At 41.0% G+C, this 21,690-nt stretch overlaps 3 protein-coding genes, 1 long non-coding RNA gene and 2 other non-coding genes across 6 annotated transcripts; all 6 read right to left on the bottom strand.

Annotated features, from left to right (window-relative positions):
* Positions 1-1,901: 1,901 nt before the first annotated feature.
* LOC102712226 (two-component response regulator-like PRR1) lies at positions 1,902-4,781 on the bottom strand. The gene is made up of 6 exons (XM_006647460.3): positions 4,178-4,781; positions 3,897-4,058; positions 3,680-3,813; positions 3,387-3,554; positions 3,102-3,183; positions 1,902-3,003 (listed from the first exon to the last, which is right to left on the bottom strand). The coding sequence occupies exons 1-6, from the start codon at positions 4,344-4,346 to the stop codon at positions 2,153-2,155; spliced, it is 1,566 nt and encodes a 521-aa protein (XP_006647523.1). The 5' UTR covers positions 4,347-4,781; the 3' UTR covers positions 1,902-2,152.
* Positions 4,782-8,014: 3,233 nt separating this feature from the next.
* On the bottom strand, positions 8,015-10,201 carry LOC102711865 (glutaredoxin-C4, chloroplastic). Its single transcript, XM_015833654.2, has 4 exons — positions 10,099-10,201; positions 9,423-9,511; positions 8,653-8,751; positions 8,015-8,458 (listed from the first exon to the last, which is right to left on the bottom strand). Exons 1-4 carry the CDS (start codon positions 10,137-10,139, stop codon positions 8,382-8,384), a joined length of 306 nt encoding a protein of 101 aa, XP_015689140.1. The 5' UTR covers positions 10,140-10,201; the 3' UTR covers positions 8,015-8,381.
* A 1,614-nt stretch (positions 10,202-11,815) lies between these two features.
* Positions 11,816-11,957, bottom strand: LOC121053675. The gene has a single exon (XR_005811220.1). It is a non-coding gene; the product is annotated as a small nucleolar RNA snoR136 (small nucleolar RNA).
* Positions 11,958-12,040: 83 nt separating this feature from the next.
* Positions 12,041-12,126, bottom strand: LOC121053685. Its single transcript, XR_005811229.1, has one exon. It is a non-coding gene; the product is annotated as a small nucleolar RNA SNORD25 (small nucleolar RNA).
* Positions 12,127-13,253: 1,127 nt separating this feature from the next.
* Positions 13,254-16,001, bottom strand: LOC102711945 (39S ribosomal protein L41-A, mitochondrial-like). Its single transcript, XM_006647459.3, has 4 exons — positions 15,846-16,001; positions 15,567-15,763; positions 14,473-14,537; positions 13,254-13,578 (listed from the first exon to the last, which is right to left on the bottom strand). The coding sequence occupies exons 2-4, from the start codon at positions 15,712-15,714 to the stop codon at positions 13,483-13,485; spliced, it is 309 nt and encodes a 102-aa protein (XP_006647522.1). The 5' UTR covers positions 15,715-15,763; positions 15,846-16,001; the 3' UTR covers positions 13,254-13,482.
* A 2,900-nt stretch (positions 16,002-18,901) lies between these two features.
* On the bottom strand, positions 18,902-19,715 carry LOC102711773. The gene is made up of 2 exons (XR_001549656.1): positions 19,632-19,715; positions 18,902-19,548 (listed from the first exon to the last, which is right to left on the bottom strand). It is a non-coding gene; the product is annotated as an uncharacterized LOC102711773 (long non-coding RNA).
* Between the last annotated feature and the right edge of the window lie 1,975 nt (positions 19,716-21,690).

Genomic DNA, 21,690 nt, shown 5'->3' with positions numbered 1-21,690 from the left:
GAGATACCTGTTGAAGAAGAGATTCGGGTTGCTGCCAACCCAAAAGCCAGCGCCTAAGTACTGATGGAGATGCTTAGTTTGGCGTACCATGTTCCATGGATCCTCAAGAGAAAACAGTCTTGTCACCTTGCTATTATCTGTATCAGTCAAAAGATCTGGTGTACCCCCATGCTATCTACAAATAGTGCTGTTTCTACCATATTAACTCCCGTATGATCCTGATGTCATTCGGGCGACTTCGCATGTTCTGAAACTGTAGTACATTGTCATCTTTTGTGCTATTAGGACATCATGTGTGATTGCCTGACAAAGCAAGGTAGCAAATATCTGCAGTTTTGTTCTACCGAGCTTGTTCTGAGCTGCAATTTTATTCCACTGAGCTGAGCTCGTTCTGCAATTTTACTCAAGAGTTGATGGCTAAGGGCTTGTTCACTTTGTTACCATATCCACCCTTCCACAATTTGGCATGGCAACAGCCAACAGACTAACATACCACTACCAATATAACCTTACCAAGACCAAGGTTTGACAATTTTGTAACTTTACACTCAAAACTTTAGCCAAAACCCCTTGCCAACATTGGTATTGCCATAGTTTGGCATTGTCAAAGTTCAGAAAGGTTTTCTATTATCAAAATTCAGACAGGCTTTTTCTTTTTTTGGCAATGAAGTGAACCGCTGAGAGGTCATGCTCATGCTGGCAGTGGCGACATCGCTCTGGTGCTGGCCGTAGTCACAGAACCACCAGTAATCACTCTAAACTTCACATGAGAAGCCTTCATCTTATTTCTTTTCTTTTTTTTTTCGCTCGAACACCATCTTATTCCTTTTAACAATCATTTTTGGCCTTCTAAAAATATCGATTACATTACTTTCCAAGGTCGAAAATAAGTTATGCGAATTGAAGCTATAGATGTGCAAATGGAACTCAGTTTTCATGATTACGAGGAATCATGACGGCGACAAATCTGTTTCCTAAATCCAAAATTTAGGTTATTCTCTTTGTGTCTGTCTACACAAAGAGTCGCGCTACAATATTTAGGTTGGTGGTATTCTTGTTTCCGTGGCGTTTGCGAACGTGAACTGCCACCCTTGTCTTTTTCTTGTTTTTATATTTATAAGCTAAAATTTAAATTTTAACCTTAAAATTTAAAGTTGATTTTGAAGTTTTTCTACCATAGTTCATTTTTCAGCCTTAGCTTATAAATAGATAAGAATATATATATAAAAGTTAATTTATAAATTATTTTTTATTTGTAAATATGTCGATTCCCCTAACTATAGGACATCAAGTTCACATGCACATCCAAAATCAAGAAAATGGAAGTAACCATGTCTAAGGAACTAAGGGTGTTAACGGATCGGATAATATCCGATTCGAATCCGCTCGAATTAAGGATGTTATAGAGGTTTGCAACTATCCGACAGATACGAAGTCGGATTCAGATAATGAGTTGTCAATTCAGATACGAATGTGATATCATTAATACCTGATGGATGTGGATTATCCTATTTTATTATCGAATTATCCGATAATCATTTTAGCGGATAATCCGAGTTGTTTAGCCCATAAAACACTCAATCAAAAGCCCATCAATAGCCCAAGTATTTTTCATCCAATATTAAATGGCAATGTATTGATTGTATATACATATCATATCCGATCATAATAATTCGTTTTCAAGCCGATTTCATACCATATCCGACATCTGCAACAATTTGCATCCATATTCCAACAATCCGCATCCATATTCGCATCCACGTAAAAATTATGTTTAGGATATGGTATAACCATTGTCCGTTTAAATCTGTTCCGTTAACACCCCTATAACCGCTCCATTAACACCCCTATAAGGAACACTGTATGTGCAAGTAGAAATACTATAAGGTTCTGAAGCACGATGATTACGATCTGGACTGGCCTGTGCATCACTAATTAGCATCTCACCTTCAAAGATGAGTTTCTCCAAAATGTCCTTAGTAACAGTTATGAATATGCCACAAGTTCCTTGGGGGCACAATGGATGTATTGTGTGAGTGAATGGATGTGTTGCCTAGTTCAAGCATAAGAAATGTATTGCCTAGATCTACTGAGTTGCAAAGTGAGCAATAATCGTCTGAACTCTATTTCAAATATAACAAAACCTTTTACACTACTCTGGAGAAGAAACCATCTCTATCTCCCTGGAGGATGGTTCATCATCTTCATCTTCAGAGTTATCATCTCCAGTGCTAGTTATATCTGTATAGTTTGCCTGTCTAACAAATTGCCCTCGCACTCTTGGCCTTGTTTCAGCAAGTTTCTTCCGATTCACATACCTTACCTTCTTGTCAAAACAGCGCTCCTTCCTTTTCAGCCTAAATTTGGCAAGTGCTGCAGCTCTCCGTTCAGACCGACTACATGTTTCCTCAGGCATTGGTGTGCTTGATACTTGTGGCCACATATTTTGTGTTGGCATATGACTTGATGGCATGCTCATACCAGCAGGGTTATACTGAAATGGTGGCATCATAGATACACCATGACATTGGGGATAAACATTATACTGAGGGAGCAATGTTGGTGGTGTATGCACTTGAGCGCTGTTTATATTCCCTTGAAAATTTTGCACAGGAGGATGTGTCATACCATGGTCCATCATCCCTGGATAATAAAATGGAAAATGATATACAGGAGGAGTTCCTGAAGCATCATTTTGGCCTTCATTGCTTCGCTCCAGATGCAAGTTAGAGGACGAAAAGCATACCACAGGGTATTGCACAGGCATCTCAAAGGCTTCTTTATCCCGAATATTTACATCAGTGCCAGTGTCACTTCTATCAGCTGTACTAGTGAAATTAGCCCTGTGATCTGAAGAGTCTAACCGATTTCCACCTCTTTGTAGTGCACTATCAAATGAGCTGGTGGTTGGGGTGCTTGACTTAACATAAGCTAGAAAAGCAGAAGACTCGGCAACCCTCAAGTTAGTCTTTATTGGACGTGAAAACATTACTCCTGGGGATGCTGGCATAGAAGAAACACATAAACCTTATAAATTATTCTTCAATTGGGAGAACTGCTAAATCAGCGAAAGGAAACAGTTTAAGACTCAAGATACTTACAAGTTTGCTCACCACCTTCAGTACAGATTGGCAAATCATCTGGGTTGTCTTTTTGTTTAGGCTCAGCGTCAGAAGGATTAGACTGCGAACATGTCGAAAAATGCAAGGGCATTTAACAGGCAGATTAATGCAAACAATTTAGCATTCAACATCCATCATCATCAACAGAGCATATGAAGCAAAAAGGTATGCTCCAGCATTAAGATAGTACACAAAGGTGGATAGATATTAAATACAGTAGTATGTTGGACTACAAACTTCAATAAAGATTACTTAGCTGGTTACCTCATATTCATGTTGATTCGAGGTGATTGTTTCTTGATTTATGTTTTCTTTTGGCTTATCATCTGTGTCATCTGAGAGAAGAGTGGTGCTATTGGTATTGGCATCACTAGGTTCTGATAACGCCAACTCGAAATTGTCATTGAAGAAGTTTTTCTCCGACAAACCAAGCTGCCAATACCAACACTCAACTTAAGATACAATTTATACACAGTACAGCAGCACCACAGCCATCTCAGCTTAGAGCATGCTTTTACAACCCAGAATTTGAAGATGAATCAAGATAGTCCCTTTACCATCCGTCTTCGCCGCCACACATGGGTCCAGAGGTTTAGCAGCTCGTTCATGCGCAGCGGCTTGACCAGGTACTCTGCTGCCCCAAGACGCAAGCACTTGACAACAACAGAAACCTCGTCTCTGTTGGACATCACTGCATAATCGCGTCAAGAGGAGGATAGGTCACTATTACAGCTCTACAAGCATGGGTATCAGCGGAATAGGAAGGCGGCTTACTGATGATGGGGATGTGGCGCAGTTCCTTGTTCCTGGCGATGTATTTGAGCATCTTGAAGCACTTGGAAACGGGCAGATCAACCTCGGCCAAGATGATGTCGATCTCCCCAGCCTCGCAGTTGAGGGCGTTGATCACCTGCCTCGGAGATTTGGCGCAAGTCACTGAAATAACAAAACAGTGGCGATAAACAATCAAGCGCACACGAAGCAAAACAAGCAATCTTAATCCAAATGATTAGAGCAGCCAAACACCCCTACTAAGCGGGCAAAGCTGAACTGACCTTGGTAGGAGCAGTTGCAGAGGAGGCGGAGCACCTCCCGGGAGCTGCTTGGGTCGCTGTCGCAGAGCAGAATCCTCACCTTGCTCCGGTCCACGAACTGCTGCCCTCCCCCAACCGCCGCGCCACCGCCGCCACCGCCAACGCGATCCCCCTCGCCGGCGCCCACCATACCCAACCACACGGACGCACCCCCCAGCCACTTGTCACCAGCCAACGCGTCGGAATCAGCACGAACAAAAGCAGCAGCCGGCGCCTTTAGACGACGCAGGAGGACGACGCGGTTGTTGGATCTGCCGGGGACGCCTCCTCCTCCATCCGTGCCGTCGCCAGTAGTACCGGCCCACCCCAGAGGCTCAAGCTCGCCGAGCGTACCAGTTGCGCTACCACCGCCCGCCCGCGCCGCCGGCGGCGACCTCCTCCGCCCGTCGCGGTCCGTCCCGCTCCATTATCCGGCGCCTAATCTATTCAGGGGGCGGTGGCGTCGGCGTCCGCTCTACTGGCGCAGGATATTTTCCTCCTCCTCCCCTACCTTTTGCTCCCTTTTCCTCTCTCGGTGGCGTCGCGTGGGGCTCGTCGTAGCCTGGACAAGAAAAATTCAGAAGGAAAGAAAGACACCCGCCGGGGCGGTGTAAAATAAACGGCACCCGCGCGCCGCGGGTCGCGCACGGCCTCCCTCGCGACACCGTGAAGCGGTTTGGCGATGGACACCGTGAAGCGGTTTGGGCGAGACGCGTGCCGCCGCGTGCGAGGGCCAGGTCGGAGAGCCCGCGCGGTTAAGCCACATGGGGGCCCCGACCTGGCGGCGGCGTGTGGGCCGGTGAGAAAATATCTACTACACCTACCTGACCTGCCACGTTAGCGCCTCGGAAATATCTTAATCCCCGATGCCTAAGGGCGATTGGGCCGGGCGGTGGGTAGGGATGGTAATGGGTAAATACCCATCAGGTATTGTTATCCTATACTCGTACACATTAGTAAAATTTTATATCATTAAAATACTCATACCTGTCACGGATAAGAAAATTTACTCATACCCATATCCGCTTGGGTAAACCTTACCCGCTAGGTTACCCATATACCCGCAAAAGTTCAAAACAATCTAAATATCATAGTTTTCATATAGTATATGCATAGATATTAGATACTTAGAACATCACATATTCATATAGTATGGTGAAAAATGTATGGATGGTTTAAATACATGTGGTTTTGGTTAATTGGGCTAGCCTAATATAATATTAGGTCATGACATGCATTTAAACTTGCGGGTATTTATTACCCATGGTTAAACGGGTATGGTGATGATAAGAATGTTTCTATACCCGCGTACCCATCGGATAAAAGTATTTACCTAATTACTTATCCACAGGTAATATATTTAGCTCATATCTATACTCTAATAGAGTAAATACCTATCGAGTCTCGAATCACGGGTCCCGTTGCCATCTGGGGCCGTGGCCGTGCGTGCGATACGGGGGGCCGCCACGCGCGCGAGCTGGGGGCCAGCCGGCCAGCGAGCAAAGACGCGCTATACTGCTGAAACCGAAACGAAGCGAGACGTGCGTGAGAGGCGGAGACGCGAGAGGCGGAGGTGGGGGCGCGTCGCACGCGCGTGGGATGGTGCCATGGTGGTGGTGGAAACCGTGGAACTAAGGTGGTAATGAGTAGATACTAATAGATATTTACGACCTCATATTCATCTTCACGAAATAAAATTTTATTTACTGGATTACATATTTACATTCATGTATATATTTTTTTCTCGTACTCATACTCACGTGAGTTTTTTTACCCATGGGTAATCCATACCCAATTATTACCCACAATACAATAAAAATAACAATACAATATCAATATCAATTGTAATCTTGTGCTATAATTAGCAATAAATAATGAGTACTACAAAAGTAGTTGGTAATAGTTTACCACATAATTAGAATTTTTTATGTTGGGCCGAATTTTTATGAGTAAATGATATAATTTATTTTTATTTATTTTTAGTGGGTACCCATTAGGTGATGGGTATGGACACTACCTACTCATACCAAAACTCAATTATCCATCGGGTATAAAAATTTGAGTGAAGTACACCAGCGGTCCCTAAACTTACGTGCATGTGTCATCTAGGTCACTGAACTCTCAAAATACATTTTTTTGCGTCCCCCGAACTTGTCTGTTGTGTCATATAGGTCTAAACGGGCTCCGACCACCGGCGGAGGGGGTGGTCCAGTTGGTCCCCGGACCACCCAAAAAATGCCGATCAGCCCTTTAATACACAAAAAATATATCGATTGGTATTCTTGCAAATAACGTAACATGATCATTTTTATTAAGCGGGATGTTTTTAAAATGGATACAGAAGATATAATGAATACTTTTATAGCCATTAAAATTTAGAAGACATAGACTTGATAAGAAGAAATGTAGTAAGATAATGTTTCTTTAAATTTTTCTAGGCATTTAAGCTTCTATTTTATTGCTGAGAAGCCATATAAGTTTCTTTGAATCAAAATTTTACTTAACTACTAATTTTATATGTTTTAAGATTCTTTATTCATATATTCTAGTGCACTTATAGTCTATTCTACTATCTATACTTGCACATATAATATATATATATATATAATATGTGTGTGTTAGCATAATTATATTTAATGTGTTTACCAAAAAAAAATCGGTCGGACCACACATATCCCAAATCCTAGATCCGCCGCTGGCTCCGACCCGCTTCATTCACAGACGTGTCATGCCACGGTGACGCCTACGTGTTGGTGAGGTTGTGTGGGTCTCACATGTCAGTGTAGGAATCGAGAAGGGGGAGACAAGAATAAGGAGAGGCATACTGACATGTGGGACCCACATAGCCCCACCAACACGTAGGCGCCATTGTGCCATGGCACGTCAGCGGATGGAGCGGATCGAAGCCCGTTTGGATCTATATGACACACCAGACAAGTTCGAGTAGCGAAAAATACATTTTGAGAGCTCAGGAACGTAGATGACACATGCATACAAATTTAAGGATCGCTGATGCACTTTACTCTAAAAATTTCTCACTAAGATATCCATGGGTACAAAATCTAACCTATTTAGCTGTCCTAATGGGATAAATCGGTTAATGGTCCCATTGCCACTTAACGTGAAAGTGGGCGCTCCACCCCCCACGTGCCGTGCGCCGGCGTCCACGGTGGCCGCGTCCCCGCCCTCCGTTCCGGATCACGACGTGAGGCCACCACCGCCGACGTGCCAGGACGGCGGAAAAATCCGAGGGGGGACACCGGGACATCGTCCCGTGTCCGTATGCTCGCGTTGATTGGCAGCATGGCGATACGGCAGTGGCCGGTGGTTGATGAGTTAAAGATTTTGAGCTCCCGGCTTTAGCTAAACCTGGACGAGTGGGCAGTACGCCGGTTGGAGAGCGACGGGTCGTGGAGTTGTGGTGGTGGCTCGTGGCGCCGACCGGGAGCCTAGCGCTTTTCGTAGCTTCGCTTTCCTTGTGTGTGCCACTGCCGATGTACGCAAGACAAGTAGCTACGAGATTCTGCCTCCGGCACCAGATCGTCGATGGGCCCATTAGCAGATCCAGCGATGCTGCACTTGCGAATTCGGTTTGCTTACATTCGAGCATCGAGCCGGTTTGGAAACGTTATGGAAGCCTTAATGTGTTGTTGTTTGTTTACGTCGGTAACTTCATCTACCGGTTACTAGTAGCGCTGTAATTCAGCATGACGGTAAATGCAATCAAGATGCCACTCAGACAGTCAGACCTATATGGTCGGGGCCAAAAAAAAACCTTTTTTTTTACGAAGGATGTGTCCTCCAGTTAACTGGTTGTCTGTTTGCACCTCTTCCACCCAGAACAGTGGATGGCATCAGTGGCACAACAACACACGATCTCAAATATCTTGAACAGCAAATGGCCACGCCGGTAGCTGGAGCTTGAAGTGCCGAAAGAGCGGTGCCAATAGAGACCATCATCAATTCATCATCAGTCTCATTCACAGGACGCACTCATCTTTATTGCTAACAACAATGAAATCATACAAATTAAGCTAGCTAGAGTAGTGCTGCACACAGGCTTAGCAGTCACCCAAAGCTACTGTCAGCAGTAAGTTCTTCTGCTAGAGTGCCAGTGGAAGTCCCCATATTCGCTTTTATTCCATGACATCGACATAAAACGAACACGTTTTCACAAAGTATTTATCTACAGTGAAGGTGTGGTTGCTCCTGCGTCAGTCAGCAGAGGAACCAAGTTCCCTCCTTTGTGCATTGCCATGGTATCTGCTTGGCAGACATGAATATGGACGTTAAAACAGATGTCAAAGTTGTAAAAAATTGAACTACTAAATGACTGTCGTTTCAGCACTTTTCTTGTTCTGGGAACATTTAAGCAGTGATAAAAGCTCATGCAAATGTTGTTGGTTCAAGGACATTAGCATCGCAAGTTCACAACAAATTAAGAACAAAGGACTCACCGTCACAGCCACCAATATGTTTCCCTTTAATGAAGACACAAGGAACAGTTCTCTGACCAGTCCAATTGGCAAGAGCTGCTTGCAGCTCAGATCCATCACCTTCGTAATTAGAAAAAGAATTAGTTCAATGATAAATTGCAATTTATGAACCAAAGAGTAGATAGGTCATTCTAAAATTGCCCCATGTAGTCAGTCATATATGATCTTCATATGTGAGCTAAAGAGTACTATCAAGTGGTTTCAAACTTTCAATGGCAGCCATTTACCACCAATATCAGTTTAGAATCCACCGAGGAAAATTTTCTCTTGACAATCCATTATGCCATTAGCACTATAATATTAAAAATCCTCCGAACAAGGTCTACACAACTCCACTAATCTTTTTCTCTAACTTGGTAGGGCAAAATATTCCTCTGTTTTATTCTAGAGGCATCAGTTCACATACACTTCTCAGAGTTTCCATCCAATCTAGTTCCTTTCTAATGGGGTTATAAGTGTGCCCCTGTTGTTTTTCTCTGTTTGGTTATATAGTTCTCTTTTTGAGGAAATGTTTGGCTTAATTATTATCTTTTAGCCACTCGAATTTTGATCACGTGTATTTCAATTTGATTATTTTTATGGACATTTCTCTAAAGTCTAAACCTAACCATACTAAATCCAATGGAATCCAAGCAGATTTGCCTAGTACTGTTGCCAACAAAGACATGTTTGTGACTACGTACTATAAAAATAAACAATAGAGAAAAGAACAGAAAGCGTATTCCACTCACTTTCCACATCCAATTCAACGGCCTTGTAGCTTGCACCCAGCTGTGCCAACAACTGCTTCACTCGGGCGCAGAAAGGGCAATACGTCTTGCTACGGCCAGTCCAAGAAGCACACGGAGAAAGATAAAAATTAGTAGTGCTTAGCATAGCACAGGGTCACAGTTTGAAAAAATTGGAGATAATCCTGATAGGTTCGTTTTATATAAATGCTTGATTATTGTTTCAGATCTGTCTTAAACTGCACGAGGTACTAATGTACAGACAAAAGATTTGAGCATTTCCTTTTTTTCTCAAAAGCTATGCAAAGTAGTATGATATCAAATCAACCTGTTTCGCATTATACGTTAGTTACTTTCCAGTTTCCACAGAAACAAAATAATTTGATACCAAAATCACCGGATAATGCAAACTTCAATTATCATGGCGAGCTATTTGAGGGGTCTTGTTTGGCACATCAACTATTCAGCTCCAGGAAGTTCGGCAAAAGAAATGAACAGCAAAAGGCAACATATTCGATATTGCCTTCCTCATGGATTAGCTTTGTTGAGGATCACAAAATTTGAGCACAAATTTAGCACCCGACGGCCCACGGCCTCGCATCGCGTAGGTCAGCCAGCCTTGCCACGTTTATATACGCAAGCGAATGAAAGAGGCGTGAGAGGGGAGACAGGGAGAGACCTGAAGACGACGACTGAGTTGGAGGCCTTGTCGAGCGCCATGGTCGGCTTGCTGGGCTCCTCTGCTGGGTTGGGGTCGGAGGGGCGCGAGTAAGACGAAGACGAATGTGCCATCCCCAAGCCCGCCCAGCCTCCGTTTTATAGCAGTGCAGAAGGAGACGGGAGATTTCCTTTTAAAAAAAATCTGCGTTTTCCTCTGCCACGAATTGGCATACGTATATTTGGTCTTGCAAAAAGGAAAATACTGGCTGTATTTGTTTCTCCTGGTTGCGACTCGATCCTTGCAATGGTTTGCTTGGTGGAGAGACAAACAGGATTTCCAGGCGCCAGCAGTGACGCAGAGCTACGATACCAGGAGCGCAGAGATGGCAAGAGAAGGCAGCACAGAATTTACGGATACGCAACGTGCGTGGTTTTCCTTAGTGTTTTGTTTTCGGCAGCGGTTGACTTCACGAAGAGCCGACGAGGAGGTCTTCGGTTCAGTCTCCAGAGAAAATTTGGTCTTTCAGAATTATGGCTTGATCGATTTTGAAAAAAACGCAACATCGAGAAATTCGGTCTCGGTCTTATTCGATCTCGGTCCTAACTGAAATGCCCAAAATTTCGGTTACCCGGAGGATTTCAGAACTCTGGCTCGATCAGTCTTGAAAAAAAACACAACACCGAGAAATTCTTATTCGATCTCGGTCCTAACTGAAATGCCCGAAATTCCAGTTACCCGGAGGAGCCAGGTAGACAGGCAGGAGGAAGCAGCGGAGGGGAGGCAGCCAAATTTGGTATTTTCGGGTACCCAAGACCGGACGAAATTTTAGCTTCTTCACGCGAGACCAGAACGAATTTCTCGGTCTCGGTCTGTTCGGCAACTTGTCTTTTGGTGCCCAGGCTTACCGATAAGAACGAGACCAACAGTTCAGCGAACGTGTCTGCCTGTTAGGTTAAGCCCGTCTCCGAACAGAGGCCCAACATAATACAGGCCATTTTCTACTGAGAACAGCTCAACTGCCCAAAGTTTAGAGATTTAGGCGATTTAAATTTTAGGACCTTTTATATTCAAACAAAAAAACACAGTAGTAGAATTTAGAGGGCTCCAATCCTACAAAAAAAAAATCCTATTTTAACTTGAATTAAGATTTAGAAGAAAAGACCATAACACCTCTTAAAGAAATACGTATGATAACATATAAAGCGGAAAGGTATTTGAAAAAGTAACTGATGATAGATCTTACATTTTCCTTTGACATTTGCACAAATTGTATAATACTATAAAGATTCTGAAGCAAAATAATAAGCAGGATGTTCCACCTTTTAACTCCTATGTTTCGCTCATTGACATATTCCTACATTTAACAAACCTGTGTTTCAAAGAAATATCCTGTGTTCCAATTGTTCAAAATGAAAACGAGATAGTATTCAAAACTCCTATTCCATTTTGTATTAAAAAAGGAAACGACAGTTGCCCAACTTTCTTTTTTCTATGGTTTACTATGGTGGTTCACTTGTTCCTACCTATGGTTTTGGATGTTCTACAGCTGATTACATACTTAAAGGTTGATTGTTTAACGTTACAGACGCATCTTTACCAAGACAGTCCTTCAGCTGCCGTTTCGCATGTTCAGATTCGCATTGCCGTCATGATCTACCTCACTGCTTATTTTTTGCTCACGAAAATTTCAGTACAAATAACACCAAAATTTGAAGGACCAGGAGTAACAGATTCGAAGTATAGTTCCTCGACGTCCAATCGCATCAACAAATTCCGCGCCGGATAGCGAGAGGAACAATTACTTTAGCTTCACATATCGCCATTGCTCACGAACCTCAAGGTCGTCCGCAGGCACGAGTAGATCGAACAGAAGCCGAAGCAGACCACTCACTACAGAGTATACAAAAACTGAAAAAACAATCGGAAGGAATTAAAATAATCTCATCGATTGACCACGAACGACAACTCAGTCCCTTAGATGTTCTTTGACCATGCGATCATCTCCGCAGGAGTCATTACAGGTCTGTAGGACTCATCACCGTTGCCAGCGACCACGAATCGAATCGAACACAGATCGACAGAAACAACAAAATTTAAGAGAGAGAAAAACTGATTCGGGATGATTTTCTCGAGGAGGTTGATGTATGTAACAGCCGCCGAGTGCCCTACGGCGAGACGCATCCGAGGACACGAGAGGAAGGCGAGCTCAGGATACAACAGGATGATTTTGCTTCAAGGGAACGAGTCGATTGGGAACCGATTAGAGACTAATCCTCCCAATGACCAGATGACGAAGCACGCACAAAATCATCGCGAGTAGAAAGCATACGAAATCCAACGAAAACGAAACGAAGAAAAAGGAAGATCTGATCTAGAAGACGGCGGCGAGGAGGAAGACTTGGGCGGCGCGGCGGCGATGGTAATGCTAGTTGAAGAGGTGGACGCATTATATAGGCTTGGGCGGTGCAGGTTCGCGCAAGAAACCCTAATTGGCCGAAGGCTCTAATGGGCTGAGATGTGGCTGGACAGGTAGGCTCCGGGAGTGAGTTCATGGGCCGGAAATTGGATGTTAAATAGGCCGTGTGGCTATTATACAAACTTTCTCTCTTTCTTTTTTAAATTTACAACCTTATCATTATGATTTTGCAAAATTAAAAATATGTTATTGATATCTCACTGACATGCGAGGCACACATGAGTCAATGACACATGGATGAGAATGACATATTTCTAATTTAATAAAATTATAATTGCAGCCTTGTAATTTTTCCCTTTTTTTGGAAATTTAACAAAATCATGGGAAGTGAAACATGTTCTTGCTAAAATTTGGCAACCATAGAAATTGTTGCCCACTTCTTGAAGCTAGCATGATTTTTGATGAGTTCGCCATACATACCTAAGACTTTCTAAGGGTTTGTTTACAAAAACATAACATGTTTTGTAGCCTGTGCCTTGTGATAAACGAATTTCAGCGCCAATAAAATGGACAGCACGAGACAATCAACTTTGCTTTCAGTGATATGCGAGTGGGTAGGTCATGTATGAGCAGAAAAGAGAGTAGCATTGGTAAAGTCTAGTCACTTCTACTGGATGACAAAAACTCACTTTTATCACATCATATTTCAACCAGTTGCATCACCTCAGTATAGGCCTCCGGAAATGGAAATTTATTGGAGCCAGAAAACAGCTAACATGTAACCGAATTCGGATAATATATGCTCCATTGTCAAGATCTCTTAGAGAAAAGATGTAGCTAAGTGATAGTCAACATGCTGCAGCCTGCAGGTGCTAATGCTACATGCACTAAGATCAGTTCTTGTTTTTGCCGTAAGAAAAGCATAACTGAAAAGCTGCTCTGCGTTCTTGCAAAACACAAACAATGACTAAGCAATTCCATACAGATCACTTCTTGTCTTCACTAGTTTTAGTTTCTGCTGAAGTGGAGGATGTCGATGACCCCGTGATGTCCCTGGCACATTGTGATACGTATGGCTTCAACTGCAGTCATTTATACAGGAAATTTATTACTAAATACACAACCATAATTGGAAAGAAAAAATGAAAAAGATGGTTGCTTGGCCACTTGAATCACATAAATAGAAGAATTCCATGATATATCATTCATTATCGGTTTCTCTTCCTTTCTTGAGCTAAATGTTTCAACATAACTAGATTTCCAAAAAAAACTGGTCAGTTTTCACAAAAACCATCTTACTGGTCTGGCCGAAGATATGTTTCTGCTGGAACTTTACGATGCCTTTCGATCTGATTAGAATTCAGTGTCTACACGCTTTAGCTCATTCATCAAAGCTGGAATAGCCCAGTTATATCTGTTCACCGCAGGGTCACAGGTTTGAGCCCCTCATAGCACATTTAGCATTTTTTTTATTATCTCTACCTTTTGTTTTCCTTCCAAATTCATTCTCTCAACAAATTTCAACAATCCTGTTTGGTTTTTAGATAATTTCAAAAAGATTTCGTTGGCTGGCACGCAAACTCAGGAATTTAAATTCAAGTTTTGTTTCTTGAATTTTGTCTGAATCCACCAGTTTTCGTTAAATTCCGTCATACCGCAGTGGGTCAGGATCAGGAGCCCTACCGAAAATGTAAACCCAGAATTCACCACATTACCCAAGAAATGAAGTCCCCATCTTTTCCGATAAAATTTGGACATGGCAAGTTATTTCCGTCATTTCTTAAGAAGGATGATTCAAAGTTCAAACAGAAATCTGAGACGTTTGATTGTTATATTAGCCATTTTCTGCTTGTTAGGTGTCATTTACTCCTATAAGTTTGCCCAGCAAGTTCAGACTGGATATAGCAGTGAGACAGCATTGACACTAAATTTAATTTAACCGTGCAAGTATATATCTGGAGCAAAATGCTAATTACCTTGAAATCAGTCAAGTCAGGGACCACAAATCTTGGCAGCTTCTCATCCACCATGACATATCCACCTGTGAAATTACATCAATATTGAAAATTAAACTAAGCAAGTAAGATGTTTACTCATGAAGAGAGGGATGGGCATTAGTAACAACAATCAGTTGAATGATCATATGATAGCTAAAGCAAATGTATTTGAATCAAATAAAAACAGGAATATAATGAAGAAGTATTTGATCCTTGCACATAAAAATCAAACAAATCAATGAAACTAAAATTTATACATGTTCAAACAAGCATCGCATAGAAAAGTCAAGGCTAAGTTCTATTAATGGAAAATATCCACTGACAGATCTTTGTCTTATCCTGCAATATATTGGAAAATAGCACTAGTAAAACTGTTGTATGCAGATATGTTTGGTCTTCTTTGTTTAATACTGCCTAATATTTTCTTCCAAGATGAATCCGATACCACAGAATCTTCTCTTCAGTTTTTTTTTATTTTATTATTATTATTATTATTATTTCGGGCAGATTGACATGATTTACTACATTCTGTAGGATGACTATATACCAGATGAAATAAAATGTCATTTTGTAACTATGACAGATGAAGCATTTCTCAATTTTCCATGAGAAAATTTCTGCTTGGCTGTACCACCAATCAAAATGCACCAGTTGAATTGAAATGTTATTTGCTACTCACTAAATATTTAAGGTCTTATTATATTTGCTTACTCACACCTCTTATTGAAGCAATATTTGACATTACCGAAAGCACCTCACAAATCTAAAGTAAGCAGAATATTACTTGCACGGATGGCTCAGATAAACCCTGGCCCATAACGATTGATTCACATAAACAATATCCTCTCCTTGGTTCTTCCAGATTTCTGGTTGAGAAAATAGTGTGGTGACTAGCAATTGTCACCATTTCGTGCTCCACCAACACCGGTTAAGTAAACTATCCGGTTCATAATCACAAAATTTCTCAATCAAGCATATCATGGTTGCGATGTTATATGTGATGATACGCAGAGAGAGCATGCATGACCCATACAGACGACTAGATTCAGATCACAAGCGTCGCAGGGCATTACCTTTGCGGGTGTGAAACCCGGTGGGCTTGCAGTTCTTCCCCTTGTAGTAATCCCGAGGCGCCCTCTTGGAGGAGAGGATGTCGAGCGAGGACAGCCGCTTCCGCCGCATCGACCTACCGAGCGAGCTCAGAATCAGTCCCAGCGGCATCGTCTTCCTCTTCCTCCTCCACCAACCAACCACCCCTACCCGACGATTCCTGCACACCCCCAGCAGCGAAAATCAGCACGATAATGTGGAGACTGCGGTCGCCGGCGTACAGGGCAACGTGAGGCACGCACCGGAGGAGCGAGGGGCGGATCGGACGGAGGCGGTGACGAGGGAAGGTGAGGTAGTGCTTGGAGATTTTTGCAGTTGTGGCGGCGTGAGGAAGGGGAGCACCGGAGGGGCGAGGGGAGGAGAAACCGGGCGGCGGCGGCGGGGGACGATTTGCTGATTTGCGTAGGAGGGGGAAGAAGGCCTGTAGCGGACGGCCACGATCGAGTGTGGGGAAGAATGGACGGTCAAGCAAATAGGATGGATCCAGGACAAATATACTGAATCAACATGATTAACCATCTAGAAATAATGTTAATCGATTTGACTTGATACTGTAATACTCCCTCCATCCCAAGATTAGTGTCGTTTTTTCCTTAAAATTAAGCGTAAGTCAAATAGCTTATTAATGGTTAAAAATAATTTACAAGTAAAACTTTTATATATAATGATAAAAAGCAATGGTTGAAAAATAAAATATGATAAAAAAACCAAAAAATAAATTTTAGTTAATGAGCATAAGGAAGATGCTAAATAAACTCTTCATTATTCACCCATCCTAGACATTCTAATACATCATAATAGAATTGTTTCTCAATTTACTTATGTTTACTGCATCTAGCCTTTATTTTCACAAACTCTAATACAACGTGACTTAAAGATTAACTTATTTTGGATTAAATAAGAGAGAGTAAAGATTATATTGTTTTTGGACGGATGGAGTATAAAAGCAAAAAAAAGGTTTGACTTAGATGGCTACAAATTTCCATACAATGGATAAGGCTTCATAAATATAAATGATTTGGGAATATATAATGACGGTGGATCGAATAACAATTGATTAATGTCACGTGCTAAAAGCCTAGGGATGATGGTTAAACGACATATTTTTAAACGAAAAATAATTTATAAGTAAAACTTTTATATACACATTCTCATATATCTAAAAGTCAATGTAAAAAATAAATTTAGGTGAAAGAACTCTCAAATAAACTCTAAGTTAGGATGCTAGCGGTTGTGTATAATAAGGATTATAATAACTTGGGTTAAGTGATATTCATTATAGAATTTTTGTATGAATCATGCAAAAAATCTTTCGTCGTTCTAGTAAGGATGCTATTTAACATAAACTCTGAAGGATTTTTCGCGTGAATTGATCAAGGTTCAAGGAAGGTTCACTTAACATATGGAGTATAAGTGAATTTTCCTTTTTTTTTTCTTTCTTAAGTTTGTAACTTTAATAGTTTGAGCATAACTAGTTCGGATTACTATATATCTGAGATTTAAGGATAGATAATATATTATTTAATTTTTGTGATAGCTATTTAAGGTTACAGTGTCTAAATTAACTACTACAAATTAAAAAATATATATTTTTATAGTTTTTCATACAACATTTAAGAGCACAAAAAATGTACTCGTAAAAATCTAAAATCCTGCAAACGAACGCAGCTTGCAGCATTATATGGACTATGGAACCTGAAACGGTGAAAAGCAAAATCTTCATTTCAGAAACTATAATTTAAGTCCAATTCTGAACAACTTTGGCATTGCAGTTCGTTCCCCTACAGGGTTTACAACAACATTATTGTTGTAATGCAACTTTGGCATTGCAGCAGAAACTATAATAAGACATAAGTTATTGTTGCAGAGTGTCATCATTAAGGCTTCTGACGAGTTGCTTCATTCCCATCGGCCAGAAGCTGGCTGGCATTCAGCTTACTGTAATGCAACTTCACGTTCACGAAGAGAATCCAGAGCAATGTACTACTGTATCATGGAACAGACATGCTGGGACATAGTATTCCAATCTTTTCTGAACACTGGGCTATTTAGTTCCCAAAATTTTTTTCCAAAACATCACATTAAATTTTTGAACTTCTAAATAAAGTATTAAATATATATAAACATTAAAATTAATTATACAGTTGTGGAGGAAATAGTGAGACGCCTTTTTGATTCTAATTATGACGTGATTAACCATAAGTGCTACAGTAACCAACATGTGCTAATGATGGATTAATTAGACTCAAAAGATTCGTCTCGCGGTTTCCAAGCGGAATCTGAAATTTGTTTTGTAATTAGGCTAAGTTTAATACTTCAAATATGTGTTTAAAGGTTTGATGTGATGTTTTTTTTAAATTTTTTTTTCAAACTAAACAACCCCTTAGGCTCCCAAGAAAAGTCTAGACATCTGCTGCAAATTTGTACTCTGGTACCAGCACCTAATAGTAGTATATACTGTTAGTACTTTGACAGCTTCAGCATGCAAGAATACTCACTCCCTTCGTACCAAAATATACTCATTTATAAGATTTAAATATTGTACCACATTGGAAACAATTATGTGCTGATTTTCATGATTATAGAGCCTGGAAGGGAGATAGTACTGAGTAGGACGTATGGTACATCCGCAGTCTTCAGTATTCAGACAGCGATTTTCACTACCTGGTTAGAAGTTTGTACATTACATGTTTTTTCTTCTTATTTTCATCAGAAGGCAGCACGTTTTTGTGACCGAGCTGTAGATAAACAGAATGACATGTACTATATGAGCTTTGCTCTTAGTATTTCCTTTTATACTGCGAGGTGCTAGTACTGTGAGATAGTGATCACTCGTGTTATCCACCCACTATCAAGTCGGTATCTCGAGGTAGTATGCAATCGTAACCATTCGATCTATCATTACTAAAATTTTAATACTAACCTCACTGTACTAGTACCTCGCGGAGCAAAGCTCGTACCTCTTCAGTAGTTCAGTGCAATGGCAGCGTTGATACGTCAAAGATGACCAAACAAGGATGCTATCTTTCCTGGGCACTTTAAATCTCCAAAGAAAAGTCTGGAGTAAAGTGTCTCCAGCATCACAAGTCCTTTTTTGGTTGTCTATTCATGTTTATGGAAGCTTTTTTGGACATCTGCTGGAAATCTGTGCTGCTAGGCAGCAGTATGCAGCAAGTGCCTTGGCAGCTTCAGTTTGCACGAATGACCCAAGATGCAAGTGTGCAACTCAGCAACTGCAGTGCTTCAGTCTCAGTACCTGCTCAGATGTTTGTAGATTCATGTATTCAACACATATATGTTGAGTTCAGATCCTCTGCAACACATACATGTTGAGTTCAGATCCTCTGCAGTACTGATTGTGCAGTACTCTAGAAGATCACATTTGATACATGTTCTTCTTGTTCTTGCTATATCACAGAGCAACACATTTATGACTGAGCTGCAGAGAAACAGAATGGCCTTAGGTACTTCCACTACCGACCTCATATGAGCATCTCACAATAAAGTGTTCCCAAGCAACATACACGCAACTATTGACTCCACAAAACAATACTACACCGAGACAACATTTTGTCTGCTTCCACAAGATGCAATTGGAATGGCCTTTGTAAGAGGGAACAACAGAAAGTAGAAACAACTGGAATAGAGGTTACAAGGGAATGAAAATAAATTTGGTAACTGAGGAGTAGACTCCTGCCGGAGCTCACCATTGCCGATTTATGACTTGCCGGTTTGTTTCATACCTCCCTAAGCCCACCCACCCAGAGATTCTGGAGTCCAGGGAATTAGCCCATGAAAGGCATGGACAAACTGAGGAGTTCTTGGGGAGGAGGAGGAGGAGGAGGAGAAGGAACAGCCCAGCCATTTTTCTCCATCCTCATGCTGCATATGCTGCTCCTGATCTCAAGAACCATGAAGATGATCCTGCCATTCGCCCACCATGATCTGTGGAGGCAAAGAATTCAAGAGTCTTCAGAAGAGAAAAAATCAGGTCATGAAGTTAAGAGCCATGAGGGATTCTTTCGTACCTGGGTTGAAGTTGCAAGTGCGCAGCTGTTGATGCAGCAAAAGTTAGGGGAGTCTAGTGAGTGAGCCAAGAACTGGCATGGTGGCATTTTAAAGAGGCTAGTGTGGTGTGCTTTTAGTCAGTGGGAAAGAAGGGCAGTGAAAGGTGAAAACAAAGTTTACTGTGTTCAGTGCATTTATTTATTCATTTATTTTATTGAATGCCTAATGTCTCAAACAATGATATGCTGCACTTCTTCTGTTGACAATTCTTCGTTCCTATCCTACTTCTCGAGCTTCCAAACAAACCTACTAAATGTAGATATAATAGTCAAGCTATCACATTCACTCCTACCTATTTAAGTGGGACATTCAAACATTTTCTGTCATCCAGTTAGTGTACCAGAGGCATCAATGTTAGTAAAAGTTTAGACAACCTCTATACCTCAATTGATTTGTCATTTTTTACCAATCTGTTAGCAGCTGCTGACCAATAGTCATGCTTGCCGGGAAAAGTTCAGAAGCATAAGTTCTTGTAGCTAACCAGTTACTTACAAGCTAAGCAATTCAGTAATTCACGACTAACCCGGAGCAATTTTACCCAGCCAACAGATGTTTACCAACAAACAGAGCCTAATCAGCCTTCACTGAGCAACCAAATCTACAGATCCGTGATAGAAAGATAAGAGGACAATTCTTTACATAAAAGCTAAAGAAGCAATCTCCCTTTTCGAGATGCGCATATTCATAATATGGAGTTTGGAGCAACGCAGCCTTCCTGTTCATCCACTAACTCATGCTAACAAAGTTTATCAACTTTTAAAATCTGACTGCCGACGATGTAACCCTATGAGGCAACAAGGTTGTAGATTGACTTGGTAATCCAGCTTTGGTACCAAACAAATTAAGTAGTGATTGTTTGGGTTTTTTAAGGGAAAATCAAAAGTATATTTACAAACAAAACATAATTTATAAATAAAACATATATATATATTCTTGTGATTTAAAAGACAAAACTAAAAAATAAATTATAATAAAAAATTAAATTTTGATTTAAAAGTATAAGTATAACCGAAAAGATTATACGTAAGATTAAAGGGAGGAGAATATAGGAGTACTATGCATAGAGTATGTGTCATTGCTCCCACAAAAAAAGAGAGGAAATCAACACCACCAATTGTGGGCATTTGGTCCAGCAACAGAAATCGGCCCTACAAAACAATCTAGGCCTGCTTTTCCTCACTCTTTTTTTTGGGGGGTACTGGTGGATGAGCTAGAGAGCAAGTGAAAAATTCCCTGTTGCGAGTGCAACCATTCATTGCCATCAGACACGCTACTCCATCACACTACCCTCACCCCCTGATGAGAAGCACTAACGTCTAACAAGTCCTTTGCCTCACCCATGACCAACAGACAAAGCATCAACATAGTGGCACACATTCAGTGGCCTTTGAACTGATATTATCCACCTCTAGCTGTGTGTATTGGATGATTTTTTGTTTGTTTGTACAAACCAGAACATGCTGCTACAAAAAATTTCAAATCTTGTCCAAACTTGACCTATGGATGATGGCTCCTATCATTTCGCTTATGCAACTGCTGATAAGTCAAAATTTAAATTTTAAAACATATTTTGAAGACTTTTTTTTTCATCCTTAAGTAGTTACCATGAGGTACCATTCTTTTCTACGTAAAATTTGGTATCTTTTAGTATCTAAGGTACTTACCAAATTTTATATAGAAAACTGTGGTATCTCTTGGTACCTCTTTAAGGATGGTAAAATTACTTTATTTTGAAAGTCGAATTTATGGTTTTTCACCATAGTTTATTTTCACGGCATTTGATTTTGAACCATTATGAACACACATATAAATTTTTAGCATAGATTACTTTTATTAGAAAAATGATGTTTTATTTTTTCCTAAAAAAACGAAACGGTGGGAGCCGAACTATACCATTCAGAAAAGACTGGCCTGAAAAAGAGTTAAAGTAGCACTGAAATATAAGTGCAAAGTTGACGGCAAGGTTTCAACGTCTACCCAGCTGGGAGTAAACACAAAGGAGAGGGACTTTTCTCACCA

The sequence above is a fragment of the Oryza brachyantha genome, chromosome 2 (assembly GCF_000231095.2).
Source record: "Oryza brachyantha chromosome 2, ObraRS2, whole genome shotgun sequence".
NCBI classification, from domain to species: Eukaryota; Viridiplantae; Streptophyta; class Magnoliopsida; order Poales; family Poaceae; genus Oryza; species Oryza brachyantha.
This window is presented reverse-complemented; position numbering and strand designations above follow the sequence as displayed.